At 44.8% G+C, this 24,954-nt stretch overlaps 1 protein-coding gene and 1 non-coding gene across 9 annotated transcripts in view; one reads left to right on the top strand and one right to left on the bottom strand.

The window, feature by feature from the left end:
- SCUBE2 (signal peptide, CUB domain and EGF like domain containing 2) overlaps positions 1-24,954 on the bottom strand; it is a 68,203-nt gene that overhangs the window by 26,732 nt on the left and 16,517 nt on the right. For 5 of the 8 annotated variants that reach the window (XM_005216097.4, XM_002693059.6, XM_005216099.4 and 2 more), the window contains 12 exons: positions 21,938-22,063; positions 18,621-18,737; positions 17,822-17,911; positions 13,372-13,488; positions 12,327-12,449; positions 8,484-8,600; positions 6,880-7,002; positions 6,350-6,466; positions 6,023-6,109; positions 4,247-4,351; positions 1,781-1,936; positions 1,176-1,382 (listed from right to left, as the gene is read on the bottom strand). In XM_005216097.4, the coding sequence (XP_005216154.1) occupies positions 1,176-1,382; positions 1,781-1,936; positions 4,247-4,351; positions 6,023-6,109; positions 6,350-6,466; positions 6,880-7,002; positions 8,484-8,600; positions 12,327-12,449; positions 13,372-13,488; positions 17,822-17,911; positions 18,621-18,737; positions 21,938-22,063 (1,485 nt within the window). The remainder of the gene's footprint in view (positions 1-1,175; positions 1,383-1,780; positions 1,937-4,246; positions 4,352-6,022; positions 6,110-6,349; positions 6,467-6,879; positions 7,003-8,483; positions 8,601-12,326; positions 12,450-13,371; positions 13,489-17,821; positions 17,912-18,620; positions 18,738-21,937; positions 22,064-24,954) is intronic. The other 3 variants (XM_005216101.4, XM_005216103.4, XM_005216102.4) reach the window with 3 other exon arrangements.
- Positions 13,718-13,790, top strand: TRNAG-CCC (transfer RNA glycine (anticodon CCC)). Its single transcript has one exon. It is a non-coding gene; the product is annotated as a tRNA-Gly (tRNA).

Below are 24,954 nucleotides of genomic sequence, written 5' to 3'. Positions count from 1 at the left end.
AGTCAGCTGGAATGAGAGTTACAACTATTTGAGAACAGCCCCCTGGTAGACAGTTACCACCTGATTTTACACATGATTTCCAGTATGTTTTGGCAAAGCAACAGAATAGGGATGTGGAGCTATTGCTGACAACTTTTCTGAACAAGTGCCTCTGGACTTAGCTTTGCTTCTTTTGAAACACTGATTTATTACTCCTTAGCTCAAGCTTCATTTCTCAGGCCTTGCTCCTCTAATGACACTTTAGAAAGGACATCACTTTACTCTGGAGGGGTCTGCTTATTGAAATTCACCTTTCTTTGGGACCAGAGCACAGGGTTTGGAGTAGGACCATCCATGTGACCTTGAGCAAGAACACTTACCCCTCTGAACTCCAGTTTGCTCTTCTGTAAAATGCAGATAATAACACTGCCTGGTCAGATGACTATAAGGATTGAATGAAGTAATGCAGATAAAGTGCTTAGTGTTATGACTGTCACAGGTAAAGCCTCAAATCATTACATTACTATAAAGTGAGACCCTACTTTTCCCCCCATCTAAGACTCCTTCAGTAGAGTCTCCCATAATTGCCCAGAACAATCTCTCACAACAAACACACCTCAAGACTGACCACCTTGGAACCTCCTGCCCAGATTCCTCTTGCCTAGAACTTCATCAGAAACTTGGGCCATAGTTCAGGGATCTTATAAAGCAACTGAGGATCTCTAGCCTCTCCCCTCCACAAAATTATAGACAAGAGTTTGTTAACTGCCATCATGGGTCAAACCATAGGGAGATGATAGGGGAACTGTTGAGAGTGGAATGTCGAGAAGGCTCAGTGATGCCTTATATTTGCAGTCTTTCCCCAGCTGGGGGAACCACAGTGCTTTGAAGACCACGGTCCTTCAGACCCTTAAAGGACAACCCTCTCTCTTCTCATCAGCCCTGCCTCTTCCATCCCATCCCTCAACTGACATTTACTAAGTGCCAGGCACTACTCCTCGTGTTCAGGGGCTCCTGATCCAGTAGGCAAGGGCAATACCAAGTGTAGATCTCAAATGAGGGTGGGGATCCCAGGTGTTCTCTGGAAGGAGCCTGGGGAGAAAGGATGGGCCAGACTTGCTTATGGCTACCTTTAGTGTTTTTGGAGCTCAAGAGAGTTCTATTAGTAAAAATGTCCCGGCTAGCAGGCCACTCACCACACTGGTTTCCTCCATGGTCCTGGCCCATTGCACAGGACTCTATCTGGCGTTCAGATGTTCGGGGAGACTTTTTAGCCACTTCAAGGTTCACGCCTGAGAGCTGGAGGTGCAGCTGCTCCCTGTGGGCAGCCTTTCGGAGAGTGCGGATGGCCTTCCGGAGCCGCTTCTCTGTTCGCTTTACAATGCAACTGAGATCACAAGACACTGCAGAAACCAGAGAGTGCGGTGGAGGGGAGTTCAGGCTGCTGTACATATCTGCTGGACTATGTCTAGACCGACTGCAGGGCCTACCAACACTCACAGCCCCCTGCAGACAGCATGGGGAGAGACATGGAGCTGGGCACCTAGCAGGCTGGGCAGCATTTGATTCAAACAGAAATTTGTTGGCCAAAATGGTAGCTTTGAGTTTTGATGAGGCAGATAAAATCATCAGGTTCCAAACAAATTCAGTGTAGTTTGGGGGTAAACAAACAAACAAAAAAAAACAGGAGATACTTAAGTGAATGCACAATTTCCCCCCACAAGAATGATGAAGAGCAAAAGGCAAAGAAACAGGAGAAAGCTGTAAGAAGCCTGGCACCAGAGACTATTTTCAAACCAACCTGTCACCTCCTTTTGGTTAGTTTCAAGCTCAAACTCAACAGTGATAAACATTTCCTTAGGGGCGTTCGGTCGGCCAGGGCCTCCTGGGACTTGCTTGCCAGAGCTGCATGTAAGGTTTGCGTAGCGGAAGCTCTCTTTTACTGAGCTGTGCTTCTCTGTATGGAGAAACAAAATTATCGGAAGCCAAATCCTGGCAAAGCACTCAGCTGAACATTCGCTCAAACTCGGTAAACATTTCATTAGAACAGCTCTCTGGGGACCAGACGATTAACTCCAGATGCCAAGACACTGCAAGCCCTCAGCCTGGAGCACGATGACACTATAATCTTGAAGAGCCAGTATTGCCTCCTATGTAACTTTACCATTAGCTCTCGAAACTGATTTTCATGAACAGATGCTTGATGTTTCTGAATGACCAGCCACACATGTGGAAGACTGGAACCAAAGGTTGTCTTGCCTTCCTGACTGGTGGTTTGCTAAGGTGCATTCATGTTCTCAGGGTTCATTTCTTTAAAGCTGAACTATGATGCCTCAAGCAGGGGCTGAGTCTTCAAGTACGGAACGAGCATGAGAGTAGAAAGGAAATTAACTCCTGCTTTCAGGCAAACTGACCTTGGAGTAATTCCAACTCAAAGAGAAAGCTGGAAAGCACATCAACAGTGACGACTCATTTTGAAATAACCAGGAGCAATAAATGGCACAAAGATCAACAGATCCAAACAGTCATGAAGGCACACAGGACGGGAGTGAAGGTGTTATGTAAGGCTTTGGACATGCTCGTTTCTGACCCTCACTCCTCATTCCATGACTTCCAGTGAATCTTTTGACTAATGATTGTTAACCAGAACCAAAGAGCAGATCCACATACTATCCATACAATGAACTAATCTCAACTGAACTGATGAATTATCTGTATCATATTCTTCTCTTAACATTATAAGGATGTTCAAATCAGCAGGGCATCAGGGTCAAAGGAAGGAGAAGGCAATTAATTTTTCCCTAAAGATCCATCTTAGCTCTCAAAAGGCTCACTTCAAATCTCAAACTGGATAGATGTTCATTTTGAACCTCTTTCACTTTCTATTTTCTCATATCTATTTAAAAAATTTTTTTTATTTTGAAGTAAGCTTAGATGTATAGGAAAGTTTCTGAGAGGGTATTCAGAGTTCTCACATACTCTTCATCCAGTGTTCTCTAATATTAACATCTTATATTTACATGTATCTTTATCAAAACTAAGAAATTAACATTAGTATAATATCATTAAATAAACTAAAGACCAAATCTATCTTTAAATAATGCTTTCACCCTCTGATTAAAAGTATAAATGCTCACTATTGGGGAATTTGGAAAATTCAGCAAAAAAATTAAAATCACTCAACATCCTTCCACCTAGATTTAACCCACTAATAAGGACATGGTGAGTTTTCTTTGTTTTTCTTCTACTTATGCTTTTTTTTTTTTTTACACAGTTTAGGTTATATTAGATATACAAAATGTGACTCTTTTTTTCATCTTTATTATAACATTTTCTAATGTCATTAAACATTCTTTGAAAACCCATAATTAACAGCTGCATAATATTCCATCAAGAAAACCCATAATTAATAGCTGTGTAATATTCAATAAAATGTTGCTGCTTAGTTGATAAGTTGTGTCCAACTCTTTGCGACCTCATGGGCTGTAGTGCCCAGCCTCCTCTGTCTGTGGGATTTCCCAGGCAAGGATATTGGAATGGGTTGCCATTTCCTTCTCCAATTCCATCAAATGGAGGTGCCCAAATTAATCTTGGTTAGTTACTTAAAATAGGCAGCCAGATGTGACTACAGTGACTATGCTTTTATTTGTTTGTATGATTTATTTGAGGGTAGACTAGGGAAAGAACCCTCCCTAATACATGAATCCTGATTTTTCTTTTATTCTCTAAAATTATTCTATGAACTAATACTGGAAATGTGAGCTGGGGAGAAAGAGGAATGTTGGATGCTGCTCTTTCCATAAAGCCAGGTCTACTTGGAAAGTATTCATTCTGCTGAAGCCAATGGCATCACTGCCTCCAAAGATGAGATCCAGCAGAAAAGCTGGATATGATATTTTTGTTCACCGAAGATGATCCTTTCTGAGCCAAACCTTTTTTCATTTCTTTGGATTATATTTTAAGCAAACTCTAAGATCTAGAAATTTTAACCCAATATGATCACAAGTTACTAATGCATCTTAAGCCCATATTGATTGCTATTAACTCACAGATTTCCCCAGAGGTTCACCCTCTGTACCCTGCAAAGGAGGTCCTAATGTGTAACCCCAGGGGCATATGGAGCTGCCAGGCAGGGGTCTTCTTCCTCTTGAGAAGAGAGTCCATAGAGAGTCTGAACCGTAGGATCCCATCTGAAGGGCTCTGCTGGCTACAGATCCCTTCCCCGGCATGCAGACACACTTCCTGCACCAGCCGTCTGATTCCATACCTGGGAGGACTGGTCGCAGACCCTCAGGAAACAGCTCAGCCTTTTTCAAACTACATTTGCCTTCATTTAGCTTAAAGGTTACACTTGTCCTGACGGTGGCGACATCTTCAGAAAGAAACAAGTGAGAGAGGTTACCTTTGGAGGCAAAGGAATGAAAATCCCAGCGGGTCATAGCAAGTTGTCCATTGCTGGAAGCATACCCTGAGCCCCTCTCTTACACTGAGACCACGGAAGACTGGGATCCGGGGGCACCCATGACCCTGGGACGAACGGCACCAGGAGCCTCCTAAGAGTTACGCTTGTCCCTTCATCTGAGATGAATCCAGCGCTCAAACATAACAAAGGAAGGGCCAAAAACAGCCTCAGCAGTGAGATGAAAAATGAGGTCATTTCTGTGCCTTTCCAAGAAGGAAGGCCAGAATCCCCCAGTTCACATTTGGACAAGACAGTGGAGAAAAATGGACAGGCAGGTTCTCCTCAACAAGCCCGTCCTGGGAGGGCAGGGCTGAGGGAGCCACCATTCCAGACAAGGACAGCATCACTAAACACGGCCAGGACTCTCAGGGTCTGTGAGGGAGCAAAGGGCCTGCTGTGAGGGCCTCACATAGAACGTTCTGCTCTCCTTCCACAGGCAGTCTTAACCTTGTGTTGGACTCTGGAGCCAATGACCAGGATTCCCATTCCAGCCCTTCGATTTGTGATGAGAACTTGAGCAGGTTACTCAGTCTCCCTAAGCCTCAGTGTCCTCATCCACAAAACAGACAGTCCCTACACTACTGAAGCTGTTACGAGAACTAAATGAGGTAACGCAAAACAACAACAACAAAATGTTTAGCCTACTGTCTGGTAACTGTTAACGATTTGCTTGCCCACCCTTAGGGCGGCCTTAATTTCTAAGTGAAACAGACCATAATGTCCCCTCTGACTGGGTGTAAGCATCGCACAAGAAGAGCAGTGAAGGGCAATGCTCAAGACTGGATCCAGGCTGCCTGGTCAACATCCTGGCTCCGCTAGTAACTCCCATCTGACTCACTTTCGATATGCTACTTCACCTCGCTAAACCTCAGTTTCTTCATCTGGTTAATAAAAATAACAATAAAATAGCCCCAGAGGGCTATCGTGTGGATTATAATAAATCAGCTCGCACATGTTTTAACTGCTCCATCAATTCAACACAAGCTGTTATTATTATGCTCTGAGCTTCTATCTTTGCTTAAACGCATAGTATGGACATCTAGAACCATTTCCTTATTTAGATATTCTCATGACGTCATCACAAACCCGTCTAAATCTGGAAGAACAAGACCTCTGAAGAGCTTCAAAGGTTACTCTTTGTCTTTTGATAAACCGAAAAGGGTTTGGGCTTCTTTCTCTTGACAGGATCCTTGCTCCCTTGTCATGCTCATGTCTCCACCAATGCCAGGCACCCCAAGTACCTGTTTTTTCCTGCTGGGCCTCTGAGGGGCTCTACGGTACCAGAAGCTGGGGAGACCCGAGTCTCCTGGCCCCAGAGCTACACGGCCCTCTGCCCAATATTATGACCCACCAGAGCTGCACAGAGCCTCCTGACAGAGTGGACACTCAGTAAGTGTCTGCTATGTGGTGAGTCAGATCGCAGGCACCGAGGCTGCAGGCAAGAACATCCTGTAACATGCTCGTGGCATCAGAGAGATTAGGAGAAAAGAAAACAAAGCCAACACCCAAGAACAGCACCCCACAAATGAAGCCCATCGAACACAGTGAGCCCCAGAGACAACACGCAGATTTGGTAATTACCCCCGAAAGCGGAGTCATTTGATTTTTGCTGTTTGTTCCTGAGAGGAGAGGAAGAGCCGCAGGTGACAGAATAGGCCTCTTGCAGTCCTGACAGACAGAAGGTGGGTTGTCAGCATGTGGGCGAGATTACAGGCTCTCCTGCCGGAAGCTCAAGTCCGTCCCTCCCCCCGCTCCACGTGAACCACTAGAAAAACCCCCAGAACACAGGGTCTCAGAGCACAGGCCTCCAGGGGCCAGGGAGCAGCTGGTCAAATACTTGGAAGACCTGTGAGGGCTTCTAACACCTAGAGCCAGGAGGGCCTGGCCCCGGGCCTGGGACCCACTCACCTGGAGAGAGGTGAATGCCAGAGTGACATCTGAGGAAGCACCTGTCTCCTCCACCACTTTTACCGCACTGCAGGGACACGTGGGGTGACAGGCTAGTGGGCAGGCCCCCCTTCACTTCTAGACAGGACAAAATGCAGACACTTACAGAGAGAGAAGGACACTTCCTGGTGAGACCAGGCCAGCTGACTCCCACACACCAAAGACCCGAGCGAAGAAGGCAGCGCTGATGCCCAGCCCAAAACACAGACACTCGCTTATTCCCCACCACCCGCCCAGGGTAAAGGAGCGTCTGGTTTACTATTCTTTTCATATGGAAAAGCAAACAGAAGTGAGTTCCAACCTACGCTGAAGCACAGAAGGAAACACCAAAGAGCCTGCAAAGTATCTCCTGTTTTTGAACTATTTAAAGATGGGCTGCTGCAGCTGAGGGCAGGAGAGTTCAGTCGAGGACTGGCCGGCACACGCCGGGTCCAGGGGGGCGTGGCGAGAACTGCTGGGCTGCGCTGAGCCTGAGCCGCAGGGACTCTTACCCACACAGTCCTTTTTATTCCAGTGGAGCTTGTACCCAGAGTGGCAGTGGCATTCGTAGCTGCCCACAGTGTTCACACAGACCTGCTGACAGCCTCCGTTGTTGACGCTGCACTCGTTGGTGTCTGGGAAGTAAAACACTCTCCTGTCACAGCCGTCTGTCAATGACCCGGCTGACAGTATCCCTCCATCAAGGAAGAAGCAGGAGGGGAGTCACGTGACTGGAACTCACTAAGGGAACGTGCTGATTGCCTTCAGAACGTGCACCTGGCACCAGCTGACCCCCTCCCCATTCAGTGGACTTCCTGGCAGGAACCTCACCAGGATGATCTCAAGTTCCATTCTTGACCAAACAGTTGCCCCAACGAGCACACTGAGAAAGGGTCACACTCTACTCTCAGGGTCCAACTCAGCCACAGCACAGGCCCCTAAGTTAAAACTCCACTGTCTTCCTGAGTTACATCCCGAGGGAGATAGAGAGAATGAGGATTCTCCACTTGATAGTTTATAAAGTTAGGGTATAGATAAAAAAAAATGCCCATGTGCCACAACTAGAGAGTCTGTGTGCTACAATGAAGACCTAATGCAGCTAAATAAATAATAATTAAATTTTTAAAAATAAAGCAGTTATGCTGTCAAAATTTTGGCATTAAAAAAGAAAAATGATGTGCACTAATCCCTATCAACCTGAGACTGAGTCCAAGTTGGAAGGTGACTCCAACTAAAACGCAGATACATATTCATATTCAGGAAACATTTCCTTGAACTTTCTTGATGGACTGGAGAGTATGTCTTCAGCCATGACGGGTATGTTTTGAAAAGGGGAAGAGAAACAACACTATTTATGACAAATTACTACTATCCATTCTTCCTAAGGACATAGGACACAAGGATCGGGTAGGAAATACTTAGATCAGTGGTTCCCATATCCTCAAATCTCCAAAATCACCTTGGAAGTCTAGCCATTTAGAATCAGAATCAGAATCTGCATTCTCAAAGATTGCTAAATGCATCTGATGATTAGAGGGCGCAGAGTGACACCAAGTCTGACTTGGGCTATAGTCGACTTGGCCGTAAGATCATGAGACATCAGAAGATGTTGCTTCAAGGGCTCAGAGCAGAGAGATAGGGTCCATGGTCCCACTTCCAGATGAGAGGCCTGCATGAAGACCAGCTCAAAGAGCTCGAACCAAGCCCCACAGCCAGCCCCTATGCACAGTAAGACTGTGGGATCAGCTGGTGCACCGCCAAGCCTCTCTGAGGACTGTGACTTTACTATCTGTTGGGAAGTTCCAGCAGACAGTGCATCAGCTCTTGAGAGACCCTCCATTCTCTGAGTACAACAGCATCAATAAAGTCCATAAAGCATTCACCACTGAAAGAACTCAGCTCTTTTCTCTGCTCCATCTCACACTTGATGAATTAAAGGGATCAATGTGAGAAGATTTCCCATAGCAGATGCTTCCCTTGAACTGAGGGACTCCCTACTACTGTTAAGTGACGGGTATGTCCAGTCCAGCTCCCAAGGTAGAAAAATTGGCCCTGATCTCAGGAAACCTTAGGAGTAAGGCCCAGCCTCATGTGACTCTAGAGGGACTCTGCTCACCTCCGCAGTGGGTAAAGCCATAGAGGGTGTACCCTTCGCTGCAAGCACATGTGAAGGTGCCCGGGTGGTTGATGCAGCTGTGGTCACAGGTCCTATCCAGAGAGCATTCATCCACATCTGTAATTGTCAAAGGGAGAGGGGAGCTGAAACTGACTCTGAGGGACAAGCGGAGAGAAAAACACGCTTATAAGAACACTAGTTGCTGACCAATACAATAAAAAAAACAGAGCAAAGAATTATCTATCAGCTCTTCCTGCTCACTTGTATTAAAGAAAGTGTTAAGCAACCCACAAGAAGTATATTCACAGCCAGGACCCTTATTTCCAAGTGCTATTGCAAACTAAAAAGCTCAGTGGGTCTCTCTCATCCATGCTTATTTGCAGGGCTGAGCAATTCAAGATACTGAAATGAAGTCAAGTGAAATAACATACCTAAAAGTGAAAGAGAAGTGAAAGTCACTCAGTCGTGTCCAGCTGTTTGTGATAGCAAGGACTGTAGCCCACTAGGTTCCACCATCCATGGGATTCTCCAGGCAAGAATACTGGAGTGGGTTGCCATACCCTCCTCCAGGGGATCTTCCCCACCCAGGGATTGAACCCTGGTCCCCCTCACTGCAGGCAGATTGTTTACCATCTGAGCCATCAGGGAAGCCCTAACATACCTAAAAATGGTTATAAACTATTAAGGTGCTGCCTGTGCACCAAAGCCTTTGACTGTGTGGATCACAATAAACTGTGGAAAAATCTTCAAGAGATGGGAATACCAGACCACCTGACCCACCTCTTGAGAAACCTGTATGCAGGTCAGGAAGCAACAGTTAGAACTGGACATGGAACAACAGACTGGTTCCAAATAGGAAAAGAGTACCTCAAGGCTGTATATTGTCACCCTGTTTATTTAGCTTATATGCAGAGTACATCATGAGAAACGCTGAGCTGGAAGAAACACAAGCTGGAATCAAGATTGCCAGGAGAAATATTAATAACCTCAGATATGCAGATGACACCACCCTTATGGCAGGAAGTGAAGAGGAACTAAAAAGCCTCTTAATGAAAGTGAAAGAGGACAGTGATAAAGTTGGCTTAAAGCTCAACATTCAGAAAACAAAGATCATGGCATCTGGTCCCATCACTTCATGGGAAATAGATGGGGAAACAGTGGAAACAGTGGCTGACTTTATTTTCCTGGGATCCAAAATCACTGCAGATGGTGACTGCAGCCATGAAATTAAAAGACGCTTACTCCTTGGAAGGAAAGTCATGACCAACCTAGATAGCATATTCAAAAGCAGAGACATTACTTGGCCAACAAAGGTCCGTCTAGTCAAGGCTATGGTTTTTCCAGTGGTCATGTATGGATGTGAGAGTTGGACTGTGAAGAAGGCTGAGCACCAAAGAATTGATGCTTTTGAACTGTGGTGTTGGAGAAGACTCTTGAGAGTCCCTTGGACTGCAAGGAGATCCAACCAGTCCATCCTAAAGGAGATCAGTCCTGGGTGTTCATTGGAAGGACTGATGCTAAAGCTGAAACTCCAATACTTTGGCCACCTCATGCGAAGAGTTGACTCATTGGAAAAGATTCTGATGCTGGGAGTGATTGGGGGCAGGAGGAGAAGGGGATGACAGAGGAGGAGATGGCTGGATGGTATCACCAACTCTATGGACATGAGTTTGAGTAAACTCCGGGAGTTGGTAATGGACAGGGAGGCCTGGCATGCTGCGATTCATGGGGTCTCGAAGAGCTGGACACGACTGAGCGACTGAACTGAACCTGACTGTGCGTTATTACTATTCTATTACTAATTGGTAAAAGAGCCATAGTAATGTTATAAGCTATATTCAATTAAAAAGAGAAAACACTTGAGCTGGAGATATCTCTTTTGGGTCTAGCCAGAATTTGTCTTCTGGCCCCAGGAGACCAGTTGATCCTGAGCTTTAATGCCCTCTGCACTACAAAAAAATTTTAAAAAATGCATTAACACTAACATCCTCAGTAATTTTCTATTGCAGACCCTGAAATGTGGTGCTTAAGCACCAAACTAGATCCTTTTGGCCAATCCTTTGGCTTTGTTCCTCCCTCCTGTTTCAGTCCCAGGAGACCCCTCCCTTCCTTGTTCAGCATGGAAGCCTCCTTGGCTTCAGTTGAGATCATGGAAACTAGCCTCAGGAGGCTGCCTTTGTCGATCTAATCATCTCTTCTTCCCTGGTCTGTTCTCACATCTTTCCTGTACGCTGGAATTTCAGTGTTTCACTTCCTCAACTCTTGGGAAGATTTTAACAGTTACGACTTGTGTCCCCAGATGGATAGACCAGGACCAGGGCAGGACTCAGTGCAAGCCAACTAGACCATTGCTAGATCCCTTTTTCAACACCAACTGTGCCATGAGAAACTTCGTTAATAAAAAACAAACATTTGGAAGGAATTGGAGGAATGAAAAACAAGAAATAAAAAAGGGCAAAATCTTACAAAATCTCTTCATCCACTTTTTCCCAGAAGTCCTGGAAATTTCTTCAGCAAGTTTGTTCTGTGCAAATATTTGTTCTACCAAGACTGACCAGTGAAAAATGAGAAAAAGTCTATTTGCTCTGTAGCAATTGATGTCATTCTATGAATTCTGTTATTAATATCAGCCAGTTACTGAGAATGTGGGTTTGTTCGGTAGCTAAATTTGGCTGCTCACAAAGGGCTCTTGCTTTGCCAAAAATAATGAGATCACTTTTCTAATTCCTTTTTAATGTGTTTACACAGCTTAAATAGTATTTCTTGCTCTATACATTATGAAACATCATATGGAACAGTAAATTTTCTTTCCAAGTCAAACAGAAGAAAATCATGCAGTAGTTATCTAAAATGAACTCGCTGACTTTAAAGGGGGCTTATGAAGAGTCTGACAAATTATGTATCAAGAAGGAAAAAACCAAGAGAGAAACTTAAGATTTTAAGACCGTAAGATTTTTTAAAAGTAATGTTGCATCTTTATTATCTGAAGTGAAATCAGATTTTTTTTCTGATTTTGATTTAATTGTGGGACTTCAAACCAAATAAGTTAGGCTGTTCTTATTCTCAGAAATGAAACAGGAATAAACGCCAGCACATCTTTCCTGGGGGTTTCTTTCTGCATGTCAATAGGGCATAAAAGGTGCTCATCTGGAAATATAAATGATGCCCCCTCAACCCAAAACAGCTTATCGCTGTCCAAAACAATTATTAATATCAATAACAGCTACCCAGAGACGTTCCCTTAAGATATCCCTTATGTGGGAAGAACGTGTCTGATAAGGGGTTTGACATCCTGCCCGAGGACTGCCCAGCCTCTCCTCCACTCAGTCCCCTCCCTCCCTCATCCCCTACCCTTGCCCCAACACCAAAGGCTGGTCATTCAAACAAGGCCTATAAGAAAGGGACCAATTAGTTGACCCCAACTTTTTGCTGAGAAAAGATATGTTAATTAAATCAACATCGCTTTGCACCAAATTTTGTTAGGAAATCCATAACACTCAAGGAAGTTTTAGAAAAGGGAACGTATTCATCATCTCAACCCTAACACAACCCTGCTTGCATTCTGTGATCCATTTCTAGCAGCAAGCTCTGGGCTGTAATCACACCACACAGGTTCTTTGAGGTGTTCTCTAATCATCAGCAACTGAATTTCCAAAATATACCTGTGAGCTAACTCATGTTTGTATTTTATCTAACAGATGAAAAAAGTGAAGCACAGGCTGGAGGTTGGATTAACGACTCCACTTGAGAAGCCCAGTGAGGCGGTCTCGGCCCGAGTAGGGTTTCATCTTCTCCAATCCAACCAGTGGGCACTGCAGGGCACAGCTATGTTTCAGCACATACCTTGGCAAGACTTCTCATCTGTTAATAATTTAAATCCCTTTTTGCAGCTGCAGTCAAAACTGCCCACGGTGTTTCTGCAGAAATGATCACACCCTCCGTTGCGCGTCTGGCACTCATCAATATCTGTAACAGGCAAGCATCGGCAAATCAGACAGCGGTACTTGCCTTGTTAGCCACAAATCCCTGAAGTGCTATTGTGTGTGCTTCGTTATTCTCTGAAACAGAAAGAGACCCATAAAAGCATTTAAGGATGTTTACTGATGTTTTCCATCTTACACACCTTCTCTTGCCTGGCTTAACCCGTTTTGAAAGACATTTGCCTCATACCCTGGAGAATTCGGACTTATGCTGCCCTTCTCTTAACCGGCATTAAGGAAACAAATGGAGGGAAAATGGGGATGCCCTATTACTCTCTCATGCCTGCACTGGTCTCTCAAGATGAGATGGCTTCCTTTCCTATACTTCCCATTCCAGTTTAACGATTTAAACTATAAGGAACTAGAATATTTGTTTTGGCAAATTACATAACGATTAAATAGCCTCAATGCTTTTAAATGATTTCTGATACTTGATTAATCTTATATTTTCTGTTTCATCTGGTAACTGTTTATCTACTTTTTTAAAATTACATTAAAGAACGACGCCTTTGTACTCTTGCCCATGAAATACTAAGTCACTGGGGTCTCTATTCATTACAACATGTTGATGGTACATTCATTAAGTTCTCTGGATAACAATCTTGGCTATTATTTATGATAGGATGATATTATCTCCTGGAAATGAATGTTTCCGTGAACAACTGCTTTTTTCTAATAAGGCCACTGCCTGAAATGGATTGTGCCTGTAGAAGCTGACCTTCTCTACAGTTGTAATTAAGTCGGTTCTAATTAAGCTTACTCAATTATAACCTTCTACTAGCCTAGGGAAGAAACGCTTCCTTTTGATCAATATGAATCATAAGCAAATCTGGAGTTGCTCAGGAGGCATGGAGGGGGAGAACTGCCTTTACTCCCCCAGGTGAGCTGCATGGAGAGGCACAGGCTACCTTTACAGGTCTTTCCATCCATCTGGAGCGTGAAGCCGACGGGACAACTGCAATGAACCCCTGTTGAAGTATCCTTGCAGGTGCGGTCACAGCCTCCATTGTTGACAGCACACGTTTCTGCCAAGGAGGTAAGAAAGAGGCAGTTAGCTTCGTAGAGAAGTGCTGACACAGCTGGGAGGAAAGGGACATCCGTGCAGTGGTAATACTTGACAAAAATTCATGAACATCAGGGAGTGTGTGGGGTACTCACAGCCATACCCCAAGTCTCTGCCACCCACAGGTGAGTTAGAAGAAGAGCAAGTGCAGCTCTTCCCCATCCCCTCTCTGCATAAGTGACATCGGGACTTCCCTAGTGGTCCAGTGGCTAAGACTCTGCACTCCCAATGCAGGGGACCCAGGTTCAGTCCCTGGTTGGGGAACTAGATCCCGCATGCTTCAGCTAAAGATCACACGTGCTGCAACTAAAAGACCTCACATGCCACAGCCGAGATCCAGAGCAGCCAAATAAATAAGTGACATCTCCCCAGGAAACCTGACAGGATGCCAGGGAGACAGACGCCCTTGCCAACCTGCTTTCCTCTCTACTGGCAGATGTGAAAACACTAAAAGTTCCTGGCAGGTGTGAAGACACTAAAGATGTGAAGACACTAAAGAACCAAATGTTCTTTAGTGAAGACACTAAAGAGGCTGAGTATGACAACCTCTTCCAGCAGGCTAGATGTGAATGCAGAACAGAGCCAAGGGGGATATCCCTTCCTTTAACCTGAACCTTGTCTGTTCACTGTGTGTTATGGGCAAAGTGAGAAAGGGGAAATATCACTCATCTCAGCCCTTCTCTTCCTGCAGACCAATGACTTCCTCGGCAACTGCCCAATAACTCAAATTAGAAGTTTACCTTTCCTTGGAAGGAGAAAGACCCATTATGGCTATGTGAAAACTCAGTTGCAGTTACTAAATCGTATCTAACCGTTTAGCTTTGCATTAATTCCAAGTAATACACAAACGCATTCAACATTCATTCAACTGTTAGCATTTAGCTACCAGAAACTGACTTTACACCCAAAACTACTTCTTTTTGAGGTCTTGGAGGACAAACTTAGTTCTGATTAAATATGACAGATAGAACAAGTATGTTTATCTCTGTTTCCTCTCCAAACCTCACTAAAAAGAGAGTAAATAAAATTTTAAGTGTAAATCCTTAAGGACAAATAAAATAGAAAATAATAGATGAAAGACGTCAAATCTTCTGGAAGTAGCATATCAATGGAGGAACGGTAACTAGCAGTTAAACCCTGGCAGTCTGCAGAGAGATGCCAACAAGTGGTCAGCTCATGTGAGCCACAGAATCCCAGAGGGGCTGGGGAATTGGAAGCACTAAAGTTACTCGAGAGGCAGAGGTAAGGATGGAGTTAAAATATGAAGACTGATTTGAGAGTCCGTATAACAAATAAGCCCCCAGATGGCCATCTTAATTCCATAGCCCATAGTTCATCCCTATTCAGGCTAAAGCAGATTAATATAGTCTCTGAAAAAGTCAGACCAGAGAAACCCTGGACTCATGGGCACCAGAAATAGCAGAGGAAGGAAGGGGAGATGCTGTCGGGTGAAAGTCTATACTGTGAAAAGAGCGATCTCTCACTTTCATCCTCTGTCTCCCTATTTCCTGGGACACTGGCAGCCAAGCCTAAATAACCCCAGCAGGAGACTGAAGGATTCCTCTCCAGTTAAACTGACCTGCCCAAGTAAAAGACTTGCAGATACTGGCATTTGAAGATCTCCAGATGAAATGACTAAGCCACTGCCTAGTCCACCAAGCATAAAGCCCACCAGTTGACAGATTATCCAAGTGGCTTTTCAATATTCCACTTTTAAATATGAAAAGTCAGCCAAGGATCACCAGACATTTCAGGAAAGCCTCTAGTATGAAATAATACACCAAGTCAAACAAACACCGGAAAAGGAATCTGGGGAAAACAAAGCTAATACAGGGGAACAATAGAGAAGTTAGAAAATCTTATCATTAATTTCCTCAGGGAGGTAAGAAAACCATCCATGAAATAAGAACAAGTTCCAACAACAAAATACCAAAGTAAAGTTCTTAAAAAATTAAAATATGAAGGCTGAAATATAAAAAGAACTCTATAGAAAGTTTAGGGGGGAAAATGAAGGATCTCCTAGGAAGTAAATATCAAGAAGAGAAAAAAGAAGTAAATTTGAGGAGCAAACCAGGAGTTACAATAGTCAACTAATAGGAGTTTCAGAAAGACTGAGAAAAGTAAAGAAAATTATTGAAAGAAAAATAAAAGAAAATTTCTTGGAACCTAGGTACGCGAATGTCCCTCTTGAAAAGGCCTACTGAGTGCTCAGTATAACAGGTGAGACAAATTCTTCAGTGGGGGACACTGTCATGAAATTTCAGATCACCAGGGACAACGTTAAGACCCTAAAAACACCCAGAGAGAAGCTTTTATAGGTTTCACACGAAGAATCAAGAATTAGACTTCTGGAAAGAACACTGAATGTTCAAAACAACAGGGCATTATTCAAAACTCTGACGGAATATTCTTCCCAACTTTGAACTCTACTAAGCCAAATTCTTAAGAAAGGGGGAAGGTAAACTATAAAGGCATTTTCAGGTGTGCAGAGTTTTAAAAAAAATCTCTATCTACCCTTGCAAACTAACAAAACAGAAGCCATGGGATCCAGCAAAGCTGGAGCATGGGGAAGGGAATTTCCAAGTGGGTGCTCCAGGAAAGGCCAAGATGACAGATATGCAACTGGCCCAGGAATGAGGCCCCACTGGAGCAGGGTGGAAGCCTCAGAAGGGACTTTTCTGTAAAAAATTCAATTGGCAAGTTATCTGCTGTATTTGAACACATTGTAAAGGGTTTTAGAGGTCTGCCAGAAATTTGGAAAAAAAAACAAAATGGTAAGAGGTACTAAGAAAACTAGCTTCCCTTACAGCTCAGTTGGTAAAGAATCTGCCCCAATGCAGGAGACCTGGGTTCAGTTCCTGGGTTGGGAAGATCCCCTGGAAAAGGAAATGGCAACCAACTCCAGTATTCTTGCCTGGAGAATCCCATGGACAGAGGAACCTGGCAGGCTATAGTCCATTGGGTTGCAAAGAGTCGGACACAACTTAGTGACTGAATAACAACATATTAAGGGTATGAGGGAGTCTGTGTGTGTATTGGGGGAGGGGGTCAAAAGGGAGCTTAACAACTTAATCCTCTGTGGTAGGAAGTCAAAAACTACTATTTAAAACTGATGCATCAGGGGAATTCCCTGGCAGCCTAGTGCTTAAAACTTCGTGCTCTCATTGCCTAGGATGCAAGTTCGATCACTGCTCAGGGAACTAAGATCCCATGAACCCTGTGGTGAAGGGGTAAAAAAAAACACCTGACATCAAGAAATAACTATATACACTTCCCTTTTCAGAAATATGGGGGAGGGTAAGTCAGGAGAAGAAGAAACAACCAGGAGAATTAAAAATTGTGGCCACTGGCAAATGGCAAGTTATGAGACAAGGAAATGATCTATTTCATTATAAGTACTATTAAGTACTAATTAACTCTTTAAGGTTTTTATATTATTCATACATACTGTTCTAAGGCAATTAAAAATAATAATTTTAATAGGGCAGAGCAGAAAAGAGCTCAGAAATGTCACCTGCCTGGTAACCAACGGCTGCTTAATATCTTACCTGACCGTTACATCCAGAAGCTATCCAAAGATCAGTTTCATTTAGGTCAAGCCAAGCTTTCTCCAGAATAATAACATCAAAGGAGCTGCTTGATTCCCGCCCCACAGCCAAGGCTGAGTGTCTGCTGTCTGTGGCCTGCAGCTCCAGCGGGCCTGCTGGCAGACCTTCCTGTGTCCCTCAGCCAAGTGCCGCTCTTCTCCATTCATCTCTCCTGCCATTAACACAGCTGAGTCTGAACTAGAAGACTCAGTGGACAAACACCCAGCCAAAGTGCCATGCTAAGCAGGGGCTGCCCAAAATGCCTCTCTCTTCATAGTTACTCAGAGTGGAGGGGATCTGACATGTACTGACCACCCACTAAGTCCCAGGCAGTGGACTCTGAGCACTTTGGCATATTATTGTCTTAGCTGAGCTTCCTGATAGCCCGAAGAGATCAACTGTATTACATCCATTTTAGAGGAAGGCCAGGACACAGTGTTTCCAAGTCCCAAGTCTGGCAAGTTTCAGATGCTAACCAGCTACGCTGACAGCTGAATCGATGTTCTTCCCACTGGATCAGGGGTCCTGGATGGTGACTTAGCAACAGCAGTGAGTGGAGAACAGACACACCTCAGCTGGACAGGAGCTGCTGACTCCGGTCCAGCTGGTCTGGGGCACATGGCCCCAGGTTCAGTCCTGAGGCTGTAAGTTGGGGACGGAAAGGGACAATGCAGTGGCTGGGCTGGTGGGTGTGTGTGAGGTGCCTACCCATGAGCAGCCGCCGTTTCACCCGTTTATCCCCATCTGCCACGGACGTGGTGTTGCTCTCCATCACCTCCAGGGCAATGTCCTCTCGCTCTGCAAGAGACGCAAAGAGCACAGTTCTCAGACTGAATGAGTCAGATTGTTCATCCCCAGCACAACCACTTCCTTGGAAATCCCAGACACGAGAACAATGTGAGAAATGTGACTCTTTGCTCAAAAAAAACATGTTGCAATGAGGCTCTGTGTTACATGGCCACAGAGCCTTAATAGACATTAAATACGGGAAAGAGTTTTTTTTTTTATTATATTGTACTGACCACAGACCCTGGGGAATGCAAGCTTCAGATTCACTTCAGAACCCCTAGTTCAGGACAAAAAGAATCTTGGATCAGGGAACCTCTAAAATTGAGCTAGCAAAGGACACATCACGATGGACAGGGCAGGCATCCAGCCATAAGCATGCAACTCTGGCTTCTGCTGACGGCAAAGGCCACCCTGTCATCATGAACAGCTCTCTTGGGAGGTGACCAATCTCCAGAATATCAGCTCCGGGAGCAGCCTAGTCCAGGAAAGGAACAAGGGCTCTCCAAGTTCTCACAGGGAGAAAAGGGCCCCCATTCCAGGTCTGGAATACTGCCCCTGCCCCATGTGAAGCAGCATGGAACCCGCTTGAGGGCAAGTGCACTGGCAACACCCTACCTCTGGTTCTAAACACTATTAATAGTTAGGGTTTGGGTAAGGGTTGGGTTAGTGGCGAGCAGGCTGGGGAAGACCCTAACCCAGCATTGGGGTCACCATTCACCGAGGCAGCTCCTCCCATCCGAGTGCATCTTGTACCGAGGATGGCAGCTACACTCTGGGCCTTCAGCGGTGTCTTCACAGGAGTGCTGGCATCCACCGTTTCCATGGTTACAGGTCACTAAGAGAAAATGAATCGACACATCAAACACTGAGATGTCCACACCTGGGGCTTTGTTTCCTCCAAAAGAGCTCTGATTCTCATTCAGGAGGTCTTTAGGCACCTAGCATGTACTAGAGACTGTGCGTAAAAGACCCTTGACTCAGTCCATATCCCTGTCTATGTGAGCAAGCAGTCACAATAAGACTTGTAGAAATGCTGAATGACAGATCTGAGCAACACTACATAGGAAGACAGAGATGTGAAGGTGAAGGGAGATTTTCACCATTTAAAGGAAATGATACCAAAGGATTCTAAACTAGTGCTCTGCTCTATCAGAAGAAGTACTGGGACATTTGGAAATGTTATCACGTTTTATGTCTGGAACAGATGGTATTTAATTTATACGTATGTTAGGATTTCTCTCATCAGATTACATCTGATTAGTTAGAAGGGAGGGTAATCAGAGGAAATGATGACTCTTCGCGCACAGTTAATGCAACATTAACCAATAATTACAAAGACTGTGTATGAACACATTGATAACAAGCCAAGGAGGGGAAGAAAGCCAACCACAAAACTATCTATTCATCAAACTGAACAGTGGTTACCTCTGGCAAAGGAAATGGGAGTGGGGGAGGGTTATATGTTTCTTTGGACTGTTTAAATTCTTATACAGTCATTTTTAATTTTTTAATTTAAAAGAACTAAATTTGTGCTGTGAGAAAGAAAATGTTCTGTGATTATAGCTGTGTAATAATTGCATATGCATATCAACAACTAAATAGGAATATGAGAAAAGCAAAACAGCTGGATTATGTGGTGAAATTCTGGGTTTTTTTTTATTATTTTAAGTTTTATAATATTATCTGAATATAATCTTATGGTATTATTTGAGCAATGATATCTTTAAAACATTTTAAATCTTTACAAATAAACTCTCAGGTAGTCTACTGGCTCCTGAAAGGCTGTAAAATGCTGAATCTCATCCACAGGTGAGTCTCCTGCAGAGACCTGGGTCTTCTTTTTGAGGATAGCTGTAGCCAGTCCCACTTTTAGGGGCTTGTGAGGCTGTCAGAACCTGCTGATGGTGATGGTGGCATAAGCCCTAGATTGTCAGGCTATGAGGCCGTGCTCTGCTTTGTGATGGAGGTATCAGAGAGAAGTCTCACCAGCAAAACTGTCTATCTCTATTTTTTTTTTAATATTTATTTATTTGGCTGCACCAGGTCTTAGTAGTGGCATGTGGGATCTAGTTCCCCAACCAGGAATCAAACCTGGGCCCCCTGCATTGGGAGTGTGGAGTTTCAGCCACTGGACCACCTGTCCAGTGGCTTCCACCACTGGAAGTCCCTGTCTCTCCATCTCTTAACCACGGAGGTCTACTCACTGTAAACAACCAACCCTAGCAAACTGCAGGCATCTTCTATAAGGTCCGTGACTTTGGGCATGCTGCGTGCATGCTCAGTCACTTCAGTCGTGTCCAACTCTTTTCAACCCTATGGACTGTAGCCCGCCAGGCTCCTCTGTCCAAGGGATTCTCCAGGCAAGAATACCAGAGCAGGTTGCCATGCCCTTCTCCAGAGCATCTTCTTGACCCAGGGATCGAATCCATGACTCCTGCATGTCCTGCATTTGCAAGAAGATTCTTCACCCACTGAGCCACCTGAGAAACCCCAAAATGTAATAGAGGTGCATGTTCACTCAGTCATGTTCAACTCTTTGAGACCCCACGGACTGCAGCCCACCAGGCTCCTCTATGGAATTTTCCAAGCAAGAATATTGGAGTGGGTTGCCATTTCCTCCTCCAGGGAGGGAACCCACATCTCATGTATCTCCTGCATTAGCAGGCGGGTTCTTTACCAGCTGAACCACCACGGAAGCCCAATGACTTTGGGAAGAGTTCCTAAAAGGAAACCCTCACTGTTTCCTCTGGCATAAATAGTGGTTTAGAAACACCTTTAATGGTGGTCGTTTCCTGTTATCCGTCGGAGCTATTATTGTGTTTCTTCATCCCGAGGCAGCTGCATCTGGACTGTGTACACCATGTACTGACTCATCCATTACATAAATGTGTATTGAACACATCCAGGACAAGACCAAGAGGCAAAAGTAAGACAAAATCCCTGACTTGGAGAGGTTCATAGCTGGGGGAACAAACACATAAACATACAATTCAACCCACAGAGCCACGTGCTATAATTGAGGAATAAACAACACTGCGGGAGGCAAAATACCAACTGGCGGCCTTGTCTGAGGCCATCGGGGACTGCCTCTGAGGTCGTGTAGCATGGTGATTAGGAGCACAAGCCTTACAGTCAGGCTAGATGTATGTGTGAATCCTACATTTGCCACCTGCTCCCTCTGTGACCTTATAGCTTTACCTTCTCCACAATTTTCTCAACTTGGCTCATAAGGTGATGCCTGTAAGAATTAAATGGAATATGGCACCTCTTTAGATAAGCCTTTGCACATATTAAATGCCCTCCCAAAGTACCTATTATCTTTTTCATTATTAGAAGCTAGGCAGGATATTAAAAATTGAGTGAGGACTTTTCTGGTGGTACAGTGGATAAGAATCCACCTGCCAATGTAGGGGACACAAGTTCAATGCCTGGTCTGGGAAGATCCCACATGGTGCTGCAACTATTGAAGGCTGTGCACCCTGGAGCCCGGTGCTCTGTAACAAGAGAAGCCTCTGCAATGAGAAGCCCGAGCACCACAAAGAAGAGTTAGCCTCTGCTCGTCACAACTAGAGAAAGACCCAGCACAGCCAAAAATAAGTAAATAAATATTGAGTGAGAATTCACCAAGCCAGGAAGGGAGGAGGGCTTGGAAAAGCCTTGAAGGCACGAAAGAATGGGAACTATCTTCCAAAAGCAAGGAGTTTGGTGTTTGGAGAAAGGAAGTCGGTGAGGCTTGTACAAGAAGCAGGAAGCGGGTATCAAAGAGTTGCCAAATGAGGAAATTTTATTTTATTCCATGAAAAGAGGGAGACCTGTGCCCCAGCATTCACATTCCTCACTCCTGAGTGTGAGCTCCTTCTGACTGGTCCCTTTAGAAACATCATTGTCCTTCCCTACAGGAGACTATTCTCTGTATCCCACGCCAGCTACCTTCCCTGATGTTTCTGATGCTGGGCTGCACAAGACAACCTCTGGGGTAGGATGGCTTGGGGTTCCCAGGGTGCAGGGATGGGCGGGGTACCAGTCTGTACTTACAGATGCAGTCTCTCTGGTTCTTGGCCAGCTCAAAGCCTGGCCTGCACTCGCAGGCGACACTGCCCTTCGGGGCCTCCATGCAGATGTGACTACAGCCGTGATTCTTATTCATGCAGCTCAGACCCTCTGCAAAACAGCGGCATGCAGCCGATGACCAGGTTGCACCAGAATCCAGAGCCCCGGAGTATCTGGAGGGGCTGGCAGGCGGGCCACAAACCTGCCTGCCTGGGTGTCCATCAGCCCCACGTTTTACAAGAATATGTCATTCATATCAAGCCAGTTAACAGAGATATGAAAATTTTCTTAGGTCACCCAAAACATAGGATGTTTCAATTCTCCAAAAGAGATAGGAGCCTACTCAATACACTTAGAAAAAAGTACCCACCAGAAGGGAATTCCCTCGCAGTCCAGTGGTTAGGACTCCACGCTTTCACTGCAGAGGGCCTGGGTTCAATCTCTGGTCAGGGAACTAAGATCCCACGTGGTGTGATCAAAAAACTTAAAAAAAGAAGTACCACTAGGAGCTCTCTGTTGGGTGTGGAATCAGAACCTGTGGACCCCAGTAAATCTTATCTCTGCCATGCTATTACCCATGCTGATCAAGAATGCAAACAGAAAAGGAGAATCTCTCTACAAAAATCTGCAGATAGACAGGTGAAGATTCTCAACCTTTTCACAGATTCTTTTTGGGGGGCAGGGGAGCACTATGCTCTATGGTGTGTGGGATCTTAGGTCCCTGACCGGGGATTCAACCCAAGCCCCCTGCATTTGGAGCACAGTCTTAACCAGGGAAGTCCTCCTTTTCATATATTCTCGCAGATGATTTTCAGAAAATTTCAACCCTCCTCTCTACCCCCACCAAATCCACACTCTGGAGGTGACTGTGATTACTTCTGTATTTTGGCATCACCCCGTGGACATCTGCCAGGGACCTGTCTTATGTGACCTCCTTCAGTTAGTTCCTGGGCCCTCCCTCAGCAGGCTCAGAGGTCAACAGCAGAAAGAAGAGAGAGACCTCATACATGTGGTTTCCTTGAGCTGCTGTTAAATCCCTCCCAGGTAAACTGTAATTTTCATTAGGCCTGATCTTGTGGTAAATATGGTGGGAAGGGAGTTATTTTCCTCGATGGTTTAGCATGCATCTATCTAATTGATGGGGTTGCAGCAAAGCAGACATCTGTGTGGTTTGCCAGCATCATGCCTCTTCTCAATACCAATTCTTTAGGACTCTGCCACATCCTAGCACTCTGCAGGAACTGTTATCACACCCAAGAGTATTCTCAAAACCTCTCCCTGGTTTGCACAACATTAATAGGTATGTCATATCTTTTTTTCTTATTCATACTGTTCATGGGGTTCAGTAAGAGACTTTATTTTCTTGGGCTCCAAAATCACTGAAGATGGTAACTGCAGCCATGAAATTAAAAGATGCTTGCTCCTTGGAAGAAAAGCTACGACCAACCTAGACAGCATATTAAAAAGCCGAGACATTACTTTACCAACAAAGGTCCATATAGTCAAAGCTATGGTTTTTCCAGTAGTCATGTATGGATGTAAGAATTGGACCATAAAGAAAGCTGAGCACCGAAGAATTGATGCTTTTGCACTGTGGTGTTAGAGAAGACTCTTGAGAGTCCCTTGGACTGCAAGGAGATCCAACCAGTCCATCCTAAAGGAAATCAGTCCTGAATATTCATTGGAAGGACTGATGCTGAAGCTGAAACTCAAGTACTTTGGCCACCTGATGGGAAGAACTGACTCATTTGAAAAGACCCTGATGCTGGGAAAGATTGAAGGCAGGAGAAGAAGGGGACAACAGAGGATGAGATGGTTGAATGGCATCACCAACTCGATGAACATCAGTTTGAGCAAGCTCCGGGAGTTGGTGATGGAGAGGGAAGCCTGGCATGCTGCAGTCCATTGGGTTGCAAAGAGTCAGACACAACTGAGCGACTGAACTGAACTAAATAGGTATGTATTCATGTGATGGTTTTTTGCATTTGTGCAATGTAACTCTAAAACATTTTTAAGAGTAGGGATTTGGTTCTCATTGATTCTCCACTGACAAGACATTTTCTAATACTGGAAGTGGCACTCTTTTAACATGAGTACAAAAAGCTTTCATTCGAGTTCTCCAGGATCCAATACTGCTCTGTATTGTGCCCCTAAAACCTTAGCCAATTGGTTCTAATTAAGTCAAAAGTCATTTCTCTCCAAATCTCACCATGGGACCCATGCGTCTATGCTTGACTGGAATGATTGTTTTAATACAAACAGATGTCATTTCTATTCCAAAAGAGAGGGCAACAGCTAATACATCTCACATTCTCTTAAAACCTTCTTGTTTTTTATCTGACAGTTATGAGCTGTTTGAGCTCCAGCACTCAATCTGCTGGAGGTGGTTGGGATCCATTCATCCGTGCCAAGGCCTGCTGTCAATTAACACAGAAAGAAGCTTGCACTGGGTCAGGGGGGAGCTCTCTCTTGGCTTGGGCCGGTGATTTCTGAAGACATTATTTTCTCCCAGTACTAAGATGGCACAGGAGGTGGGAGATGCCTCCAGGAAGCATCCTGTCCTCCAAAGAAGGCCCACCCAGCATTACAGTTGTTCTTGGATCAGCAGGGCATTTACACTAACAGGCTCCAGGAGCATCTAGTGGTAAATGTAAAGTGCCCAAGAAAAGGCAGCAGTAGAAACATCATTTTCCTTCCCTCCGGGAGACTATCCTCAATATCTCATGCCGGCTGCTTCCCAATGTTTCTGATGCTGGGCCGCACAAGATGGTTCCCAGGGTCGGGAGTGAGGGGAAGTACCCCAAAGCACATTCCCATACAAATCAGCTGCTTCTTCCTCTTTTTCTTTTTCATTTCATTTACAAGTCTGTTAAGATGTTTGCAAAGTGACCTTTACTGCTTCTCAGAGCAATTCATTTGCACAAGAAATATTTTGTAAGAACTGACTGTGCACCAGATACCATGAGGATGCACAAAGAAGTTGCCCCCTGATGTCACATCAT

Source organism: Bos taurus, chromosome 15 (genome assembly GCF_002263795.3).
Source record: "Bos taurus isolate L1 Dominette 01449 registration number 42190680 breed Hereford chromosome 15, ARS-UCD2.0, whole genome shotgun sequence".
NCBI lineage: Eukaryota > Metazoa > Chordata > Mammalia > Artiodactyla > Bovidae > Bos > Bos taurus.
The sequence above is the reverse complement of the archived record's forward strand: the minus strand, read 5'-3'. Positions and strand labels throughout refer to the sequence as shown.